The sequence below is a fragment of the Orbicella franksi genome, chromosome 8 (assembly GCF_964199315.1).
Source record: "Orbicella franksi chromosome 8, jaOrbFran1.1, whole genome shotgun sequence".
Taxonomy (NCBI): Eukaryota; Metazoa; Cnidaria; class Anthozoa; order Scleractinia; family Merulinidae; genus Orbicella; species Orbicella franksi.
The window spans coordinates 18,615,574-18,636,348 of NC_138152.1; the positions used below are offsets into that span (position 1 = coordinate 18,615,574).

At 38.7% G+C, this 20,775-nt stretch overlaps 1 protein-coding gene across 1 annotated transcript in view; it reads right to left on the bottom strand.

Moving 5' to 3' along the window:
• LOC145495199 (methylcrotonoyl-CoA carboxylase beta chain, mitochondrial-like) overlaps positions 1-20,775 on the bottom strand; it is a 170,747-nt gene that overhangs the window by 96,704 nt on the left and 53,268 nt on the right. The window contains exons 5-6 of the mRNA XM_081474779.1: positions 20,602-20,729; positions 8,116-8,228 (exon numbers count right to left, since the gene is read on the bottom strand). Of these exons, the coding sequence (XP_081330905.1) occupies positions 8,116-8,228; positions 20,602-20,729 (241 nt within the window). The remainder of the gene's footprint in view (positions 1-8,115; positions 8,229-20,601; positions 20,730-20,775) is intronic.

The window sequence follows — 20,775 nt, forward strand, 5'->3', positions numbered from 1 at the left end:
CTAACCTAAAAATTTTGGTCGCCAGATGGAAAGGTTTGGTCGCCTTTTTGTGGTTTCCCAGGGTATAATTTACCTTAATTTATAGTAAAGCACAAAATTTAACCTTTCAACAAAATGTTTTCATTCAACGCAGTATACATACAGCTATTAAAGGAGAGACTCACAAAAGCTGTGTAACAGTAACAGAGTCCTACATCTCAATGAGCGTGTTTGTCAACATTCTAGTAAAGGCTTTGGATTTCTTTCTCTTATTATTTCCGTTTAGTTAAAAAAATTTTGTGATTGGCATAATATTCAGCATTGAAATACAACTCTCCAGCAACGAGATTCATCACCACAAAATGAGTAGTGAGACCTAACTCTATAAACAATTGCCGTTTCCAGTTGATTACAGTGCCACAGGATTTCCATAAGCCAAAGGCTTAGCAGCGATGTCATCTGGTATTAAGCTCATTCCAAGGTCATCCCGAGGCAGCTTAGCCAAATCTACTAAATCTGATTGTACAATCAAACATTTATCTAAGTCACCGAAACATCTCAGAATGGATGTTTCGTCTCCTGGGAGCAGCAAATCACAAAATGATCGCAAAGAGCTGATAGCCATCTTTTGCACATGTAGTACATGGTAAGATAACACCTCAACTTATATTTCAGAGCTGAAATTTACTGGAATTTAGGTAAAGTATGAAGAATTAAGCGCACGTGTTTCCGCCAACGCTTTCGATCTCGTCACAACTTGTCACGATTTCACTAAGTCTCATTTTCGCCCGCAATATCCGTATTGGGAGAAGCCACTGACACAATATGGCGCTGGGTAAATATGGCGATCGCAAAATCCTCACTTCGTTTTACCACAATTGTCCACAGGAGCTTCATGTTTTCTCTTTAAAAAAAGCCCTTTTACCTCGGAATTTCAAATGCCCAGAGGACAAAAGGTTAGTCGCCTCCTGGCGACCAGTTTTAAAATTCTGGTCGCCAACACTTAATTTTTAGTTGCATTGGCAACCAGTCAGTTGCAATTTTGGACCCTGAGTTGGCGACTGAAGTAGTTCTGTATCGGACAGTTTGTCTGGATAGTAAAATTACCTCCCAGAATGTTCACTTTCATCACTCATTTTGAAGAGAACAAAATTTTGCAGCAACAAAATTGTTTTTGTCATTAACTCGCATCGATTTTGCCATATGCATTCTTTGTAGGGCCATATGCATTTCTAGTAGGGCGGTGCGTGTTTTTCCAGCCTGATCACTTCAACGTGTACGGCCCTCATACGAGGCCCTTTTTCTTATGGTTTTCTGAGGAAATTGCGCACAGGGCCATACGTGTCATGATAATGTCACTTACTAACTGGGCTGGCACTCCATACCTGGCAAATAACATCTGAAGGGTTTCAATGGTCTTCTCTGAAGTGGTAGAACTCATTCTCTCTACCTCTAGCCATCTTGAATGCGCATCCACTACCACCGAGAACATGCTGTTAAGGAACGGTCCTGCAAAATCAATATGAATTAATTGCCAGGGCAACGAAGGCCATTCCCATGGGTGCACTGGTACTGTACTAGGCTCTCTCTGTGTTAGTTGGCAGCCAGGGCAGGACTTAGCAGTCAGTTCAATTTCCTTGTCAATACCAGGCCACCAGATATAACTCCGGGCAATGGCTTTCATCTTCACGACTCCGATATGTCCCTGATGAAGATCTTTGAGGACTTGTGGGTGCAGCTTGGGAGGTATTATGACTCTTATTCCCCACATTAGGCAGGCTGACTGTAATGTGATCTCATCTCTACGCATAAAGAAGGGGTTGAGTTCAGGAACATGGTTGTATGGCCATCCTTTACTGACGCTGTCCACAGTGACTGGTAGTGGATTGAACTGCAACAAATTGAAGACTCCCACTGGGTCTACCACTTCTTCATTTCTGATTTCTGCTTCAAGAGGGAGACAGGAAAGACCATCTACATTACTATGAACTTTAGTGTTCTGTATTCAATTGTGTAATCATAGCCGGCCAGGAACAAAGCATAATGTTGAAGTTGAACTGCAGTGACAACAGGGATGCTTTTCTGCAGATGAAAGAGTGACGTTAATGGCTAATGATCTGTACACAGGGAGAACGAGCACCTGAACAAATATACATGAAACGTCTTGACCCTCCAGACTACTGGCTTCTTTGTCAATCTGTGCATACTTTTCCTCAATTCTTGTGAGTGGTAGGCTTGGATCGTAGTGGGTTAGAACTTGCTCTGAAGTGATCACTTCTTTCACTTTGTGGAATGCTTCATGGCATTGTTTTGTCCATTTCCATTTGTGAATCTTCTTCAAGAGTTGATGCAGGGGATGCACTGCCATTGACAGGTTAGGCAGGAACCTGTGATAATCACTGATTAACCCAAGGAACGATCTTACTTTAGCTACATCGTTTGGGCATGGTGCTTTCAAAACTGCTTCTACTTTCTCCACTGACTTGTGTAGGCCATTGCTGTCGATATCATACCGACAGTAGGTTATCTTCTCCTTGAAGAACTCACACTTTGCCTTGTTTGCTCTTAAGCCATGATGCTGTAGCCGTCACAGGACTTCTTCCAAATTTGCCAGGTGTTCTTCATCATTCCTTCCTGTAATGATCATATCATCAAGGATACAACTTGTACAGATGTTCCTTCCAGCACTTGATCAATCGTATGCTGCCAGATAGCGGGTGCAGATGTGATGCCGAACACTAGTTGGTTGTACTGAAACAGGCCCATATGAGTGTTGATAGTGAGATATTTCTTAGAATCTTCTTCCATCTCTAGTTGGTGGAATGCTTGACAAATGTCGATCTTTGAGAATCTCTGCCCACCAGAAAGCCTTGCAAAGATGTCTTCAATGCAGGGTAAGGGGTACTGCTCAGCTTGTAGCTCTGGGTTCACTGTAACTTTGTAATCACCGCATATTCGTACTGATCCATCTTTCTTTGGGACGGGTACAATGGGAGTTTCCCACTCACTCCACTCGCCTTTCGTGAGAATGCCTTCATTCTGAAGTCTTCTCAGTTCCTCTTCAACATTTGGTCTCAAGGCATATGGCACAGCTCGAGCTTTGTGGAAACGAGCTTGGGTGTCTTCTTTGAAGGCTAGCTTTGCTTTAGCTGATTTGAATGTTGCAAGTTTATCTTCAAAAACATCCGAGTATTTGTCTAGCATGGTTTGCAGATGCTCTTTGGCAGTTAGTGCAGCCTGTGAAATGTTCAGTGAATTGATGGCACACCAATCTAAGCGTATCTTGTAGGGCCAATCCCTCCCCATCAACACAGGGCCCTTGCCCTTGACGACAAACAGATCCAACAGTAATGGTTGCTGGTCTTTGTACTCAACATGTACTCTGAGCACTCCAACAGGAGTAATGTTCTCCCTAGTGCAAGTTTTTAACAACAATTCAGTTTTCTGCAAAGGTATGTCATTAAATTTCTTCAAGTACAATTCATGATAATCGACACTGCCGAGCCCATGTCCAGTTCCATTTTCAGAGGTTTCCCCTCTTCTTTTAAATCTACCCAGATAACATTTCTGCTCAGGTTGCTCACATTATGTATCTTCAAGCTTAATAAATCTTCATATTCATCGATCTTACTGTATTCAATAGTATGTTCTTGGGTGTTTTGCTGTGTTCTCTACATTTGTTTGGGCTTACCTTGTTGTTTCGAGCAACAGACTCTTGAAATGTGTCCCACCTTTCCGCAATGATAGCATGTCTGGTCCTTGAATCTGCAATTGTGTGTTGCGTGCGAGTCTCCTTCACACCAATAACAAGCGTTAGCAGTGGGGTTCGGCAGTGGGGGAAGTACTGGAGTTGTTTTGCTATTATCTGATATCTTGTCAACTCTAGGTTGTTCTAGCTGAAATTCACTTTGCAATTCCGAAGCATCAAGAATGGCTGTTTCCATCGCTACGGCAATCTCCAAAGCCTTGGTATATTTCAGTTTGGCTTCTGAGAGCAAACACTTTTGTATCTGTACATTGCAAAGGCCACAGACCAACCCGTCAATTGCAGTGGGCTGCTAGCTTCTTCAGATCGGCTTCATAGGTCAACACAGTTTTTCCTACACGCTGGTTTCATTTGTAAAAACAAAAACATTCTGCTATTTCTAATGGTTTAGGACTAAAGTGTTGTTGAAGGGTTCTGACGATCTCCTGGAAGCTCTTCATAGCTGGTTAGTCTGGTGTCAGAAGATCTCTCAACAATGTGTACGTTTTGCCACCAATTAAGCTTAACAAGGTTGGCATCTGGTGGTCCTCATCTATGTTAATCGATGACCAATCAATGGTGAAGATTTGTGTTGTTATTGATTGGTATTGATTTTCAATAACAATCAATAGATAAATTGATATCGATTGGCTGCAGATTGATGGAATTGGCGCATAAATATCACATCCTTGTACGCAGTAATTGTAAACACATTTCATTTTAATGCTTTCAAAGTTAACAGGAGAACAATACTCTCTTCTTTTTCTTCAAAGCACCGTCCACCAGTATCCATTTTCCTTTGACAACTCAAAAGCTGTTCCTGTTCTTGCTTCCCCCGTCCACACATATCCCATGAAAACGTCAACCAAAAACAGAAACGTTTGAAGTTTGAAAATGTTATCCAAAGTGGAAAGCTATTTACCAGAGCGGACACGGGCCAATACTACAGACTTCAAAAGATGGAAAGTGGTTGCATTGCGCCTTCACAGAAAAATTCTGGTAACAGAAGTTGTAATTTGGCAAACAATGAAATTGCTAACAACAGCAGCATGAGTTGATGCAAAATAATGAATAAAGCAGAAAATGCCTAGCCTGATAATAACAAACCTAATCGTGCTTAAAACAAAGATCATAAACATACAAACAAAAAATCTATGAAGGTGCCAATTGTGTCTGAAAGAAATAAAATAAACTGAGCTGTCCACGATGGTTAAGAATGACACAGAAATGACATGGAAAGGCAATGACGGGCAAGTGGGTAATTCAAGTACATGTGCAACAGGGTATATTCTTTGCGTTGAGAAGACTGGGTTGGCACTGGCTTCCTAAAAATGGCGGATGATCGGACAAGTAGCGTGTGTGACGTCTGTTCGAGGTTTCTGTGCCAATCGATAGCAATTGATGAACAGTTTTTGCGTGGTTATCGATTGTTCATTGATTGACCGATACCAACTGATACCAATTAACTAATTTTATCGATTGATACCGATTGATCGATTGGTTTTCCAATCATTGATTTCCATCGTTTGGATGTCCCGGGCTAGGTGTATTTGAACTTCTAGGGAAATAAACTAAGCTAAACTATATATACTGTCAATGCAGAATTTCCTTGCTGTAGCACTTGGCAAGAACAGTTGAAATTTAAATTTTGTTCATCAAAAGATTGCACAATCTGCACAATTCCGTGCAGTCAATCGAGGTGTTCTCCCACACAGTTTGCCTCCAATATTCCACACAATTTCGTTCCCTCACCTTATTAGAAACCCAGCTTAGAGGTAAAATATTTATTCGAGTTACCGAAAGTCTTATCCTTATAAATTTGGAGACATATTTTGCGCTGTGTAAGAAACAAGTCACATGTTTTCAAAAAGCTACGAGTCCAAAAATGTATTTGTATTTAGCTTGTTTTATTGAGTTCTACATAATAATTGTAAGCTTAATATTGGCTGAAGCTTTAGAAATTACACAAGAGCATATTCTGGATATGATTGTGCAAAGAATTCTACTGAATATAAATGAAATTTAAGGCCCATAAATCTTTTTGGAAATCCAGGCATGGGGGGGGGGGTCTTTTGCCTTGGAAATCCTGGCAGGAGGGGGGTCTAGTACTTGAGGAGATCCAGTTGGAAGGGGCAGTCAAAAAGCATGTCCATCTGTTGGGGGTGTGTGGATTTTTTTGTGAATAACCTATTGATATTGCCAGTGGCAATGTCTGAGGCAAACTCATTAGTAGTTCTTTTACTACATTCAAGGAAGTAAAGCAAGACCAACATTGTGTTTATCACATTGTCTACAAAATAGATACAATTTTTTACAATTTTTTATTTTTTTTATTTTTTTAATTGTTTTAATTTTTTAAATTTTGTTTTTTAAATTTTTTAACGAAGACTAGTGAGCAGCACAAGGGAAGACTTCTTGTAGTTGTAAACTTTTTCGTTTATTTCCGACGCGTTTTGTCTCTCTCTGAGACTTCTTCAGGGAATGATTACAACTAACACTGAACAGCGTATAATTTATAGCACATAAGTGTGCCTAAGTTGAACTTCCCATGGAAGTGAATAACTGCTGAAACATGCTGTAAACAGACTTTACAAGAAATGCCTTAATGCATATGTTATTGCGTGTTGTTATATTTTGGTAGACTGTTCACAGTCCCCTATTTTTCCGTGAGATCGTAGATGCGTTGAGTTCAATGGGCTGCCATCTTGGTCTCTTGATCCGAACGAAACTGGGGAGAGTACAAAATGCCCGTGGGTAGTGGCGGTGGGGTTAATGGCGTGGGGGTGACGGGGCGGAAAAAATAGGGAGACTGTAACAGCTTCACTCTTTCTGGTGTTCGCCGCGTTAGTTGCTCCAGCAATGGCAATACCTGATTGGTCAAAGGGACAATAGAGTTCATCAGAACGTAGCAGAGCGTTGACAACTTGAGTGATAGAAAGTGACATTCATTACTTCGTGGCTCAGGCCAAAATGGCATCGATTTCAAGAGAATTTTCTGGAGAATGTTTTGATTTTGATCGTCTGTCTGCTTCTTGTCTTGGAGGATTGGTTTCAAAGTGCGAACAAAAGGAGGCCGTTTCTCGTTTACTCGAAGGAAAAGATGTTTTGGCGGTTCTTCCAACTGGTTTCAGCAAGAGTTTAAAATATCAAAGTTTCGTTTTGGCGAAGGAAATGGCTGAAAGCTCCGTTGGTTGTTCTTATTTCCGACTGACACTTTACAATTAATGCCACAAAGACAGCACGCATCTCAATAATTGGAATTCTCTGCGGGCTTTGCCGCTTTTTTTGGAGTCAGAGAAGAGTTCTTCCCTCCCGCATTCATTTCACTCAACTTAGTAAACCTCCAAAATGTTTCGAAATTCACAACACAGTAACAGGTAATCATATCATCGTCCCTGATTTGACAGGTTTTTTCTCAGGGGAGGAGATTGTTAATTGATTTGACTAATGGAGACGCCAAACTGGTGGCCGCACCCCTTTAACATGAGACAGAGTGAAGCTGTTACAGTCTCTCTATTTTTTCCGCCTGCCATGCCCTCCACCACCCCTACCCACGGGCATTTTGTACTCTCTCCAGTTTTGCTCGCATCAAAAGACCAAGATGGCAGCCCATCGAGCTCAATGATTGACATCTACGATCTCACGGAAAAATAGGGGACTGTGAACAGTTCTAATATTTTGGGGGCCATACAATTAGCACTAATCGTATGGCCCCCAAAATATAAAAATTGAAAAATTAAAAAAAAAGAAGCGAATGAACCTCCTATAAGAAATATTTCCATATCACCTTCAGCATGTGGAGATGTTTGCTGTTTGGGGATCAGATGAAAATGAGCTCGAGCAAAAATTTCTCCCAACATGCTTTGCGAGTTGTGTCCAATGCCGCCTGAAAAAGCAACATGTTAACAATTGACCTCATTGCCTGATGAAGACTAACAGTATAGCAGTCGAAATGTCACAATCAACATCTGAAAGTGACTCCATTGTGAGACAAATGAGTAAAATTCATCTTTCCAACATTATACATGTACTAGGTTTTCTATCAATGTTTTCACTATAGGATAGTATGATGCATGCATTCCACTTCTATTAGGCCCCATTTTCCATCAGGGGAAAAGACGCAATGATGATCATGAAGACAATGACGACAACAAATATAGCAATGACAAGGAGGAGCCTACTCCCATTCATTTTCACTTGACGGACATTTTGTAGTATACCACTCAACACGTACATTTAGCTCATAACAATTATTACACACTATTTGAGCCAGAATGATGTTACTGTCAGTAATATCTATCACATACCACAGATATTGGTACTTAATACACTGCACTGTTAAACCTTCATGTAATAAGCATGTTTTTGAAGTTTCAATTAAAAATATGTACCTGAGTGATTCCCTTGGAAGACATGGTTGCTTGATTGTAAAATATTCTTCCAAAATGGAGTTTATCTGGAAAGACTTCAGCCTGCCTTGTAAGATTAGCTCCACCTGAATCAACTAAATTAAACAATAGTCATTTTCAAATGAGGTGTTTAATAAATAAGTATAGGTTTAATAAAAGCCAAGAATAGAACTTACAAAAATCCTTAGCAGTAATGATTAATTTTCATGTCTGAATGTATAAGTTGATTTTCTTACTGCTTTCATGTTGGTTTTCACATCTGTGGATTTTTACTTTTTTGCTTTCTCTCCATGCTACCTCTTATGAGAACAAGAATACTATTCTGACTTGCAGTAATTTAGTCACTCCATTTTACCTTATAATTTATAGCCAATTTGGTTCCAACACCTTTTTTATCCTGAGATTACTTATTTTATTATGATGCTGTTTTTACATGATTATACACAATGTCTCCTAACATGACACCATTAATTACCTAACAGCAAGGAGCCCAGAAGTCGGACCACTTTTAATTAATTTGCATTCTTTCTTGTATGCAGACTATCTAATAAGCCAAAGGTGGGTTTTCTTGGGTTCTGCTTGGATGGTTTGGGTGGATGAAAGAATGTGAACGAATTGAAAGTTATTGTCACACTGCTGTAAACGGCTAAATCACATTTTAAACAATATTACACTTTATAATATAGGTAGGACCCTACGTGCACTCTGATAGTTAAAAACCCAGGTTTCATCACAGTATAAAACATAGAAAAAGGGTGTTTTATTAATTTTTGCCCCATCACCTCTCGTCAACATTTTTGTTAGAGATTGTGAAAAACATTTCCTTTAAAGAAATTTGTGATAGACATTTGCTGGGGTTTGCTTGTAGCACTTTAGTGGTTTTAAATTGCGTCAGTTTGTCGATCTGTGTGCTTTGTTGTTTCTACTTGTGTTTTCTACATTTCCCTTGTGTTCTCAAATGACCGTCATGTTTTATCACAGTGTAATACACGGTTTAGACTATTGTTAAATAATGGTAACTTTATTAACAAAGTTTTAGCAACTCAAAATTAATTTGTTGACAATCAGTTTTCCTCTAAAGTAAGAACTGCAAGTGTTAAATTCTATGGTCTTCTATTTTGTGACTGGCTAAAATTGTAATCACTGCTGCAGTAAATGCATCAATAAGAAATATATAAGTAGTACGATTCAGGGAGAGAACAATATTCAAGTACACTAGCCATAAACTTTTCCACCAGTCAGATCTTGGTGTGTGTGATAAGGAATACATTGATTTTGCCTTGCGAAAGATTTCCAAATGGAAATATTTCCATTCAAGAGAAGACAATTGCAGTTTGTAACGCTACTGGAAAAAAAAGTGGCATAGTTTTCAATGAAAAATTTGAAAGTGAATAATGATTATATCATGCCAGTTTAGTTGATGAATAGAATCCACAAGATGAATATACCCACTCACATCATCGCTATGTTGAGGTTAACAGCATTAAATTTTGAAACCTTTTACCTTTTCATTGGAAATCATAAGCAAACGTACATGTACATTGAAAAATATTACAAAATCACTCTTGCCTTTAAAAGAGCATTGTCTGCTTCAATAACAAATCCTTTACAAATGTTGAAAATCATTGTGAATCATTATCAAGCATTACAATGCATTCACAACGCTTTCCAAATTTCTTGAAATGCATTTAAACACAATTTTCATCAAGCTCTGTTTTCCCAAATAGGGTCACATATAGGTATTGGAAAATAAAAATGTTCAAGCCATAAAAGCAATGTAATTATAATTATTACAAGAAAATGAGGTGGTATGGACATTTGGAATAATTTGCACAAGGAAAACACTTCTTGAGCATGAAGCCTTTGCACATGACATTTGGTAATCTTTTGATTAACAGTCACTGTTCAAAGCTATTGATGGATCAAACAACTGGAGCCCATTTTATGAAGCTTTATTTGGCGTAGAGATTTTCCTAGAGCTCTACTACTCTATGCTTTCATCACCAGTCTCCCCCTACGTGTTGGAAAGAAACATTACCTCCTACTTCATAGCTTTTACCATAGTTGTGTATTGTTACTATGGTTACCTGCCTATTTTGTAACAGTTGATTTCAATTTGTAACGTATTCCTTGCATATATCTCACATAATATATTAAAGTGTTATCAAAGTGTTATTATGGTTTACAGTGTCTTAATCATTTTCAATTTAAAATTCTGTATTGAGTTTACCCTCTACCATCTACACTCTATGGTTCTATGTATGGCCGTAGAGGCTGACAGTTATTGTAGGAAATATTAAAGCACATGGGGAATGGTTAGTGTCATTATGATTTACAGTATTTTAATAATCTTCTTAATGTACAATTCTGTATTGAGTTTACCCTCCACGCTCTACGCTATATATGTTCTACCATCTACATTCTACTCTCTACGTTCTACCAGGCACTCTCTTCAATCTATGCTCTACGCCCTACAATCTACCATCTACACTCTGCTCTCTACATTCTACCAGCTACTCGTTCTTCGCTCTACAATCTACCATCTACCCTCTAAGCCCATCTATGCTCTACTCTCTACGTTCTACCAGCTACTCGCTCTACGTTCTACAATCTACACTCTACCCTCTAAGCCCATCTACGCTCTACTCTCTATGATTTCCAAGCTCCTCTCTCCAATCTACACTCTACGCTCTATGGTCTACCCTCTAAGCCCATCTGCTTGGAAGGTTATTGGAATTTTTTAATTTTTTAATTTTTTAATTTTTTAATGAAGACTAGTGAGCAGCACAAAGGAAGACTTCTTGTAGTTGTAAGGTTTTTCGTTCATTTCCGATGCGTTTCGTCTCTATCTGAGACTTCTTCAGGGAATGATTTAAGCGTGCCTAAGTTTAACTTCCCATGGAAGTGAATAACTGCCAAAACATGCTGTAAACGGAAGTTACAAGGAACACTTTAATGCAAATGTTATTGCGTGTTGTTATATTTTGGGGGACGTACGATTAGCACTAACTGTATGGCCCCCAAAATATAAAAAATGTTAAAAAATAAAAAAATAAAAAATTTAAGAAAGATTAAAAAATTAAAACATTGAAAAAAGACACATCTTTTGTTTGGAAGGGTTCCAAACAAATCCTATTAGAGTTTCTTAGTTGTCTCTATGGCATATCAAACTTACATAATATGTTATTGAGGAAAGTAGTATTTCGTTTCTTGATTTATTTCTTTACAAAGATGCTAATTTTAGCACTCTGCAGTTTTCTACCTATCAAAAGCCACTAAATACGTATCTGTACATTCTCTGAGTCATTTCATCCCATGAGCAACAAGAGGGCCTTTATTAGAGGCGAACTTATGTGCTACACTAGAAATAGCTCCACATTTAAAACCTTTAGGGAAACGCGAGAAATTCTGGAAGTGCCTCCAGCTTCGCAGTTACCCAGTTGGGTTTTTACTTCCTTTATTCAGGGAGGTTAAATAAAGTAACAGAACTAAATGGCTTTCACTAAAACGTAAATCTTGCAACAGTAGAATGGTAGTCTTTAAATCTACACTTAACTGTGGTCATGCTAACTGATGTGAGGGGCATTTTGTTATAGTGCACTCAAAAAGTGCAAATATTTAGGTCATGTGACTTTGAACGCTTAGTGGATGTTTTGCGACCACATGGAGATGTTATTTACTAGTTTTTAGGGTCGTAATTGGTCGTAGAGATTGCTGTTCATTTCAAGTTCAAATAAATGGCTTATTTCAGAGCCACTAACATCAAGCTGGTTATCCAAAGACATTTACCAGACTTAGACTGTATGGTCAGTTATAAATCTGCTACTACTTTAGCACATCTATGTAAATAGTATGTTTTTGGGGGCCATACAATTAGCACTAATCACTATCATATGGCCCCCAAAATATAACAACATGCAATAACATGTACATTAAGGCATTTCTTGTAACATCCATTTACAGCATGTTTCAGCAGTTATTCACTTCCATGGGAAGTTCAACTAAGGCACGCTTATGTGCTATATATGCTGTTCAATGTTAGTTGTAATCATTCCCTGAAGAAGTCTCAGAAAAGACGAAACATGTCGGAAATAAACGAAAAAGCATACAACTACAAGAAGTCTTCCTTTGTCCTGCTCACTAGTCTTCATTAAAAAATTTTAAAAAAATTTAAAAATTTCAACAACCTTCCAAGCAGATGGGCCTAGAGGGTAGATCACAGATCGTAGAGCGTAGAGCATAGATCGAAGGGAGAAGCTGGTAGAACGTAGAGAGTAGAGAGTAGATGGGCTTAGAGGGTAGAGGGTAGATGGTAGATTGTAGAGCGCAGAGCGTAGATCAAAGAGAGTAGCTGGTAGAATGTAGAGTGTAGGTGGGCTTAGAGGGTAGATGGTAGATCGTAGATTGAAGAGAGTAGCTGGTAGAATGTGGAGAGTAGAATGTAGATGGTAGAACATATAGCGTAGAGGATAAACTCAATGCAGAATTGTACATTAAAAAGATTATTAAAATACTGTAAACCGTAATAACACTAAACATTCCTCATGCACTTTAATATTTGCTACAATGACTGTAAGCCTCTATGCCCGTACATAGAACTGTGGAGCGTAGAGTGTAGATGGTAGAGGGTAAACTCAATACAGAATTTTAATTGAAAACGATTAAAACACTGTAAACCGTAATAACACTGTAATAACACTTTAATATATGTGAGATATATGCGAGGAATATGCTACAAATTGAAATCAAATGTTACGAAATAGGCAGGTAACCATAGTAACAATACACAACAATGGTAAAAGCTATGAAGTAGGAGGTAATGTATCTTTCCAACATGTAGGAGGAGACTGGTGACGAAAGTGTAGAGTCGTTGAGCTCTACAAAAATTTCTGTGCCAAATCGAGCTTCATACATGTAACACAGGTGCCAGTTATAAGAGGGGGGGCAAGGGGGGGGTTCTTGTCACGAAGTCACGATAGTAAATTTTCGATTTCACGAATCACGAAACAAAAAATTCACTTTTCACCATTCTCGAACATGTGCACGAAACTGTAATCAAAATTTGTACAAAAAAGTGCATTCTTTAACTTTACCAATAATTTACAGTTGTTGGAAAGGTGATATTTGAAATCTTAATTTGTTGGTTTTACTTTAAGAGACCTCTTAAGAGAAATATCGGACTTGGACAGCTCTTCCACTGTGAGTTGTTACGGCTCTTAAGAAGGTTTGAGTATCGTTGTCATTGTCACTTTCCACGGCATCGTCAGGGCCACTGTCTGTGTCATACTGCACATCATCTTCTGGGACTTCCGGGGCTTCAGACACTTCAGGATGAGCAAAGGCGACTTCTTACTCTTGCTCTTCTTGTTTGTCGAAGATTGGTGGAACAGCTGGCTGATACTGTGTAGGAGGTTCGTGGTGGATCTTGTCCTTTGGGTAAGCAGAATCTGCTGGATGATACATATTCAAAGGCAAAGTGCCAGCCTTGAACTTTGTTGTTTCTTGCCTCACAGTTCTCTGTCAAACGCACTTGCCATGCTGAACTGCCCATTCTCTCATGATCTGCTCTTGGGTAGAATTTAAGTACCTTGTTCTCCCAAGATGCAAAAGTTTGGAAATGTCTTTCAGTGGAATTGAACTGTCTGGAACTGGATAGTAGGATGTTGGGTGAGTGGAATAATAGGCTGCCCAGCTTGTGATCCTTTTGATGCTTTCGTACACAGTGTTTCCTAGATTATGGGAGTAGTTAAGAGATGTGGGGCATTTATCCTTGAAATGACCAACAGCATCATGTCATTCATCAATGGCTCATCAGTCAAAAATCCTACTGAGACCGGTTCATTGGCTAACACGGTGATCAGGAAATCAACAGGTTTATTTAAACCTGTCAACATGTTTCCTTTGTCACTACTCTCGGTCAGCTTGACTCAAGCGTTAAATTCACTAAGGTCACGGAAAAAATCTGATCACAATGCAGTGAAATTCAGCTACGAACTCAACTTTAGACATTCACAATTTATTTCTTCTCTATTCACGATTCACAGCCAAGGACTTTTGCATTTCATGCCTCATGGAATACACTTCAATTACGATTCACAGAACAGTTTTTTATCAAATCACGATTCACAGAGCACAAAAAAACCGATCACGGCGTCACGAAAATACCCTTGCTCCCCTCATTATAACTTAACACAGGAATGTTGAGATGACCAAGGGGATATCTTCATCTTGAAGTCAGGCTGAGGTTCAAGCCCTAGTCGGCACGCTTCGCTTTCTTCTTGAACTGTTATTTCTGGTTAATGACAGCATAAATTAATGAACATTTAATTTCCGTCTATGGCAATAAGTCCATGCAGATTCCCGGATGAAGGCACCCATCACTAAAACTCATTCATTGCGCATGAATGAGTTAAGAAGGGGGAGACTTTGTGCTATCACACTGTGGACGTAGTTTTTTTTTTTAAGTTATTGCCTTACAGAGCACAGAATAAATGATTACAGTACTAGATACTACTTGGGAATAACTACTTACCGAGCTGACATTAACTATGGTACTAGACGAAACTTATTATTCTCACAATACTATACTTACAATGTTCACACTAATAGTGTTTACAGCACCTTTTAATCCACAAAAATAAATCTAACACATTACAATAAAAAGAAAAAAAACAATGAAGATGGTACAAAAGGGAAGAAAACGAAACAAGTGTTTCAAGTGTATTGTTAGGTTGATTACGCATAGCATTACTAGTATGTGAGAGCGAAGATAATGAGCAGATTGCTGTGAAAAGCTCATAGGTGACAGCGTATGTACAAGATGGTTGGCAAAGTTGATAGCTGCAAATGCTTCAGAGGAAGTGATGCTATCTATCAGTAGGTATATATTCTGCAAGAGGTTCCCATTTTTCCATATCGCCGCTTTTTGTCTCCAACTCGAGCCTTGATTTCAGAAAGCGTAGATAATGGTCAAAGTTAGGGGACATTTCTTTAGATTTGGCTAGCCAGATATGACGTCGAGCTAAAAGAAGGCAATAGTTAATTTGAAGTGCAAATTTTGACCTTTCCGGTTTCAGACCAAAAGCTGTAACATTTAATAGGGTGGAGGTTTTGGGCATTAGTTTTATACTTTGCAGCCATTCTGATACTCTTTTCCAAAAGTTAGATGTCTCATGACATGTCCAGAAGAGATGCATTAATGACTCTGGGCCTTCTTGACAGAAGGTGCAATTATCATTTGCCTTAAGCCCAATTTTATATAGAAAGTCATTAGTTGCTAGACATCTGTGTAAAAATTTCAACTGGAATGCAATCAGTTTGGTACTCCTGGTGCATCGTGATGTCAAAAGGTATGCTGAGCTCCAGTCGAGATTTTCATTTCTTGAGTAGTTACAATCTAGAGGCCATTTCATTTGGCTCTTTTTTGGAACTTCGCCTTTGATTCTTGTCAGAATTTTGTATACGAATGAGCTTACTTTTTTAGTCTCTAAAAGCTTAGTGCAAAAAGGCTTGTACTCCTGACTATTATCATGATCATCCACTTCTTTACGGAGGGTCTTTACAGCTGATATTATCCCGTAATATTTAAGAGGAGAGACACTTAAGCTGTATTTTAATTGAAAATCATTCAAAGAGAGAAAGTTGTTGCTCCCTGGTTTTTGTAAATGTTTCACTTTTGTAATTCCTTTTGCACACCAGTCCTTAAAGAATATTGGTCTGTTTGCTATTCTAATTAGAGAGTTGTGCCATAGGCTTTGTTCTTGAAACTGCACCTGGGATTTTATTTGTTGTTCGAAGTTGACCTCCGCCCAGACCTCCAAAATTTCTTTGAGAAATGCATCCATAGCTTTAATAGACGTTGTGGTGTCTTTAACATTGAGATTGCCAGCAAAAATATTTTCACGACCATAGTGTTTTAGAGCCAAATCGAAAAAAAAATTTCCATTTTGTGTTATTGGTGGTATCTAGGTATTTCTTGATCCATGTTGTTTTTAGAGCTTTGTTAAAAGAAATAAGATCAATCATCTTTAGGCCTCCATCACAATAATCATTTATCATAATTTTGCATTTGATTTTGTCTCCCTTTCCGTTCCAAAGAAACTGATAAAACAGCTTGTTGATCTGATTTAAAGCATTGTAATTCGATGGAAAAGGAGATAGCAAAATAAACTAACTGCGACGCGGCTAACGATTTCAAAACAGTAATTCTTCCCATCAAGGTCAGCCTACGGTACTTCCAACAGCTAAGGATTTTCCTTATCTTTTCCACCTTTTCATCATAGTTTAGCAGAGCAGCTATTTCAGGCTCGACTGATAGCCACAGTCCTAATGTTTTAACTTTGGATTCTGGCCACGTTAATTCTTTTCCTGGCAGAGAAAGTTTGTCGTTTCCAATACTAGAACCGATGCAAAGGGCTTCCATTTTCTTCTCATTGAGTTTCAGACCGGAGGCTTTACTAAATTCATCTAACATGCTAAGGGCAGAGAGAAGAGCTTGTTCTGACCCGTCTAAAATCAGTGCAGTATCGTCGGCATATTGGCTAATTTTAATTTCATTGTTGTTAACACATATACCTTTTACGTTCACATTGTTTCTGATTGCTTTGGCCAATACTTCCACTGAAAGGATAAATAAATAAGGAGATAGGGGACAACCTTGTCTAACACCTCTTTGGATCTGAAAGAAATTACTGGACCAGCCTTTATTCAGAACACAGCTTTCCCTTTTACAGTAAAGAGCCTTTATCCACTTAATGATCGATGGACCAAAACCAAAGTAGTGCATGCTTTCGTAGATGAAAGACCACTCTAGTGAGTCAAAAGCTTTTTCGAAATCGATAAAAAGTAATAAGCCTGGAATATTATTTTCTGCGGCATAGCGAATGATACTGTCTATGAACCAGATGTTTTCTCCAATAAATCTACCTTTCATAAACCCTGTCTGATCCTTGTTAATAAGTCTTGGGAGAACTGATTTAATACGATTTGCAATAGCTTTTGCAGCAATCTTATAGTCAGTATTCAGGAGAGTTATTGGACGCCAATTTTTAACGAAATAGAGTTCCACGTCTTTTTTGGGAATTAGTTTAATGATACCACGTCTTTGTGTTATAGAGAGGCAGCCAGATTCTAAAGTGCAATTAAGCGTGGAGATCAAGAGGGAGGAGATATCTTTCCAGAAAACTTTATAAAATTCGGCTGGGAGACCGTCTGAACCAGGCGTCTTGCCCGAATCCATGCTTTTTACAGCTTCAGCAAATTCCTTTTCAGACAAAGGACCCTCACAGCTCTCTTGTTCCTCGAGCCCTAACACAGTTTCATTAACTTGTTGAAAGAAAAGTGACTGGGGGCCGTCATCTTCCTTGGAAGTATAAAGACTCTTGTAGAAAGATTCACATTCCGATAAAATTGCTACGTCGGAAGTGACAAATTCAGTGTCGTTAATTTTCAATTGACTTATTGTTCCTTGCTGTCGACTTTCAAGGTTCAGAAAGTACTTGGTATTCTTTTCCCCTTCATTATACCATTGAGACTTTGAACGAAGGATTGCACCTTTGGTCCGATGTTCTATTATTTTTTCGAGGTCCCTCTTTAGGGTGTTAAGTTTTTCTATAACATTCTGGCTTGGAGGTTCACTACTGTTTCCATTGTCAAGTTGTTTTTCTAAAATCGCGATTGACTTTACTAGATCCTCTTCTCTTTTCGTTCTTTCTGATTTTTTTGATGCCGTGTAAGAAATTGATTTCTCTCTCACTTTCAGTTTTACCATTTCCCAAAGTAAGATAGGGTTGACCGTCTCATCACTTTCATATTTGCTTACAGTATTTTCTATTGCCGCCTTGATTTTATCTAGGTAGCAAGTTTCTGATAGTAAAGAAGTATTCAGCTTCCAAAAGCCATTTCCTCTGGGGTTTGAGTGTGAAGATAAACTTAGAGTAATCATGGAATGATCAGTTTTGAGCCCTGGGATAATGTCTGCCTGAGTGATATTGCAAATGGAAGTTTGGCTTACTAGAAAAAAGTCCAATCTACAGTGTATGTCGGATAGCCGTTGGCGCCAGGTGTACCTCTTGGCTTCTGGATTGAGAATTCTCCATATGTCGGACAAATCAAGGCTTTCACAGAAATCTTGAACTACTTTCAAGGCGTTCTTATGTGTTCTAGGAAGGCCGCCTTTCTTGTCTGTAACTAAGTCAAGAACTAAATTGAAATCACCTCCGATTATAATTTCTTCACAGTGAAAGCTGGATAAGTGACTAAAAACAGTCTGAAAGAAATCTGGGTCGTCCTCGTTAGGTGCATATACATTAGCTAGAGTTAGAAGTTTACTGTTTGTTTCGATATCACATATTACGAAACGGCCTTTCGGATCCACAAAAGCCTTTAGAATCTTCAAGTTGAAGTTGTTATTAAAAAGAATACCGACTCCCGCTTTGTTGCTGGAGCAGCAACTGAAGAGCGTTTTGTAACCCCATTCGCTAGTCCATATGTCCCTTGTGCTTTCAGTACAGTGGGCCTCTTACAGCATATATATTGAAAAGTTTTTTGATCTGAGCCAATTAAACACCTCTCTTCTCTTAGTATTGTTCCCTATTCCCCTGACATTAAGTGACGCTATTTTCAGATTCATTGTTTTACAAGGAATCGAAAAATTTTCATTCGGCTATTTTGCATAAATATCAGATTAGCATATAGGCTGTTTAGCTTCACTCTGTTTTCAAGAAAAGTATTGCTTTTGGTCTGGAATTTAGAGCATAACAAGTGAGGTATTGTGCGAGGACGGAGGAAAAGAAAAAATACATTGTGCACCCATGTAGACGACAAATCGGTTGAAAAAATATTTGACTCAGAACGACAACAGTGAAGATAACCGAACTTAAAATAATGTTTACATGGTATAAAAGAGAATGACAATAAACACGCAACAAAAAATAAAAATGAACAGTTTGTGGGGGGAGTCGATTAATCATTAATGTTTAGACGCCCTTTCCTGACTTTACCTTAATGTTTCAAAAGATACGGGTTCTTGATCTGCTACATATTGTCCAGGTCTTCCTTGCAAAAAATCTGGGTTGGTGATCCACTTGGAGAGGTCTTGACAAATATTTCACCATCTAAAGTCCAGACGCTTATTAGTGTTCCCTCCCTCCGTCGCTTGTTTGCCTCTTCCACCACTCTACGCCAAAACGTGGTTAAGTTCTCGTTAATGAAAATTCGCTGTTGCCCAGAGGAGGGATAACTAGGAAAGAGGTCGGAGACTTAACTTGTTCTAGCTTTGTGCGCTCTCTGTAAATCGCCGATTTGACCTTGTGACTGCAGAACTTTGCGATTATTACCTTACCGTAGTTGAGCTTGTGAGATATCTCAATATCTTTAGGTTTTACGGAGATGTTGAGAGCATTTGCTACTTTGATTACCACCTCTTCTGTGTTGGAGTAAGCGTCTTGTGGTTTTCCATGAAATTCTAATGAATTTTTGCGAGTATACTGCTCTAGATTGTCAAGTTCTTCGCTGAGTCTTTCAGATTCCTCGTTCTGTTTTACTAACTCCTGTCTAGCGTTCTTTAGCTGCTTATCTGTGGAAGCTAGGGAATCTTTTAAAGCTTTGTTTTCATCCTTTGCCTTCTGGATCGAGTCTTTTAAGTCTTTAAGCTCCCTCTTGTTGAAATTAGCACTTGCTTTCAGCTCTTCGATTTCCTTCTTTAATGCTTTATTTTCCTGACTGATGGAAAAAATTGTTGCTTGAATGCCGATAAGAATTTTCTTTATCTCCAGAAGGCTCGGCTCGTCTTCATCTGCGTCAAGGGTTACAGTGGTTCCCTTGCAGGCTTCTTCAAAGTTCTCGTCCGCCATGTTTGGTTTCTTCGAAGTGTTCGGGCTTTTTTCGGTTGAGCCGCATTCTCCACATTTGTGCTTCCTGGTGTCGGGCATTTGACTCGAATTAGTCAAAGAACAAGTGCTTACAATTCAAAATGATTTACTTGGATCGGTTCTTACTGCATGGAGGGTGTCTGTTTATGGCGTTCTACGCTAGCACATGAAAAGTACGTCTTGACGCCATGATTTCCCAGTCCTCCCCTCATAAAGAGAGAAACACATGCCAAGATAAGTATTTGCTTTCAACAGTAAGGCATCTGTCCTGAAACTTCATAACTGTCAGATTGATTTGAACGTTAGAGACAACAAGGAGGGTTAACGTCTTCGCATGCATAGCAACTGTGTAAGTTAGAATAAGTATAACATGCTCTTGTACAAAGGGACACAAGGTCTGACTGTTGTTTCAGTGCCAAGTAGTCACTTACATGTATTTAATTGCACTAAGTTCACAAGTAGTTCTAAATACACTGTAACAACAATAGCTACATGTAGGTTGACCTCCTGTTAAAACATTTCATCATGTTGGATCAAACATAGTGTTAACCTAATGATAAGTTAGAATAATTATAATTGTGTATCAGATGAGACTCACCAAGGTAAATACATGGTAATTTGTTTTCCTGGGCAATCTCTTGAGCTCTAACATGCTTTTTAACTGTAATAGGGTAATATGTTCCACCTTTGACCGTCGCGTCATTTGCAACAATCATACACTCCACTCTGCCAAAGAATAAATATTGAAGTAGATAAAAAAAGAAATAAGCAA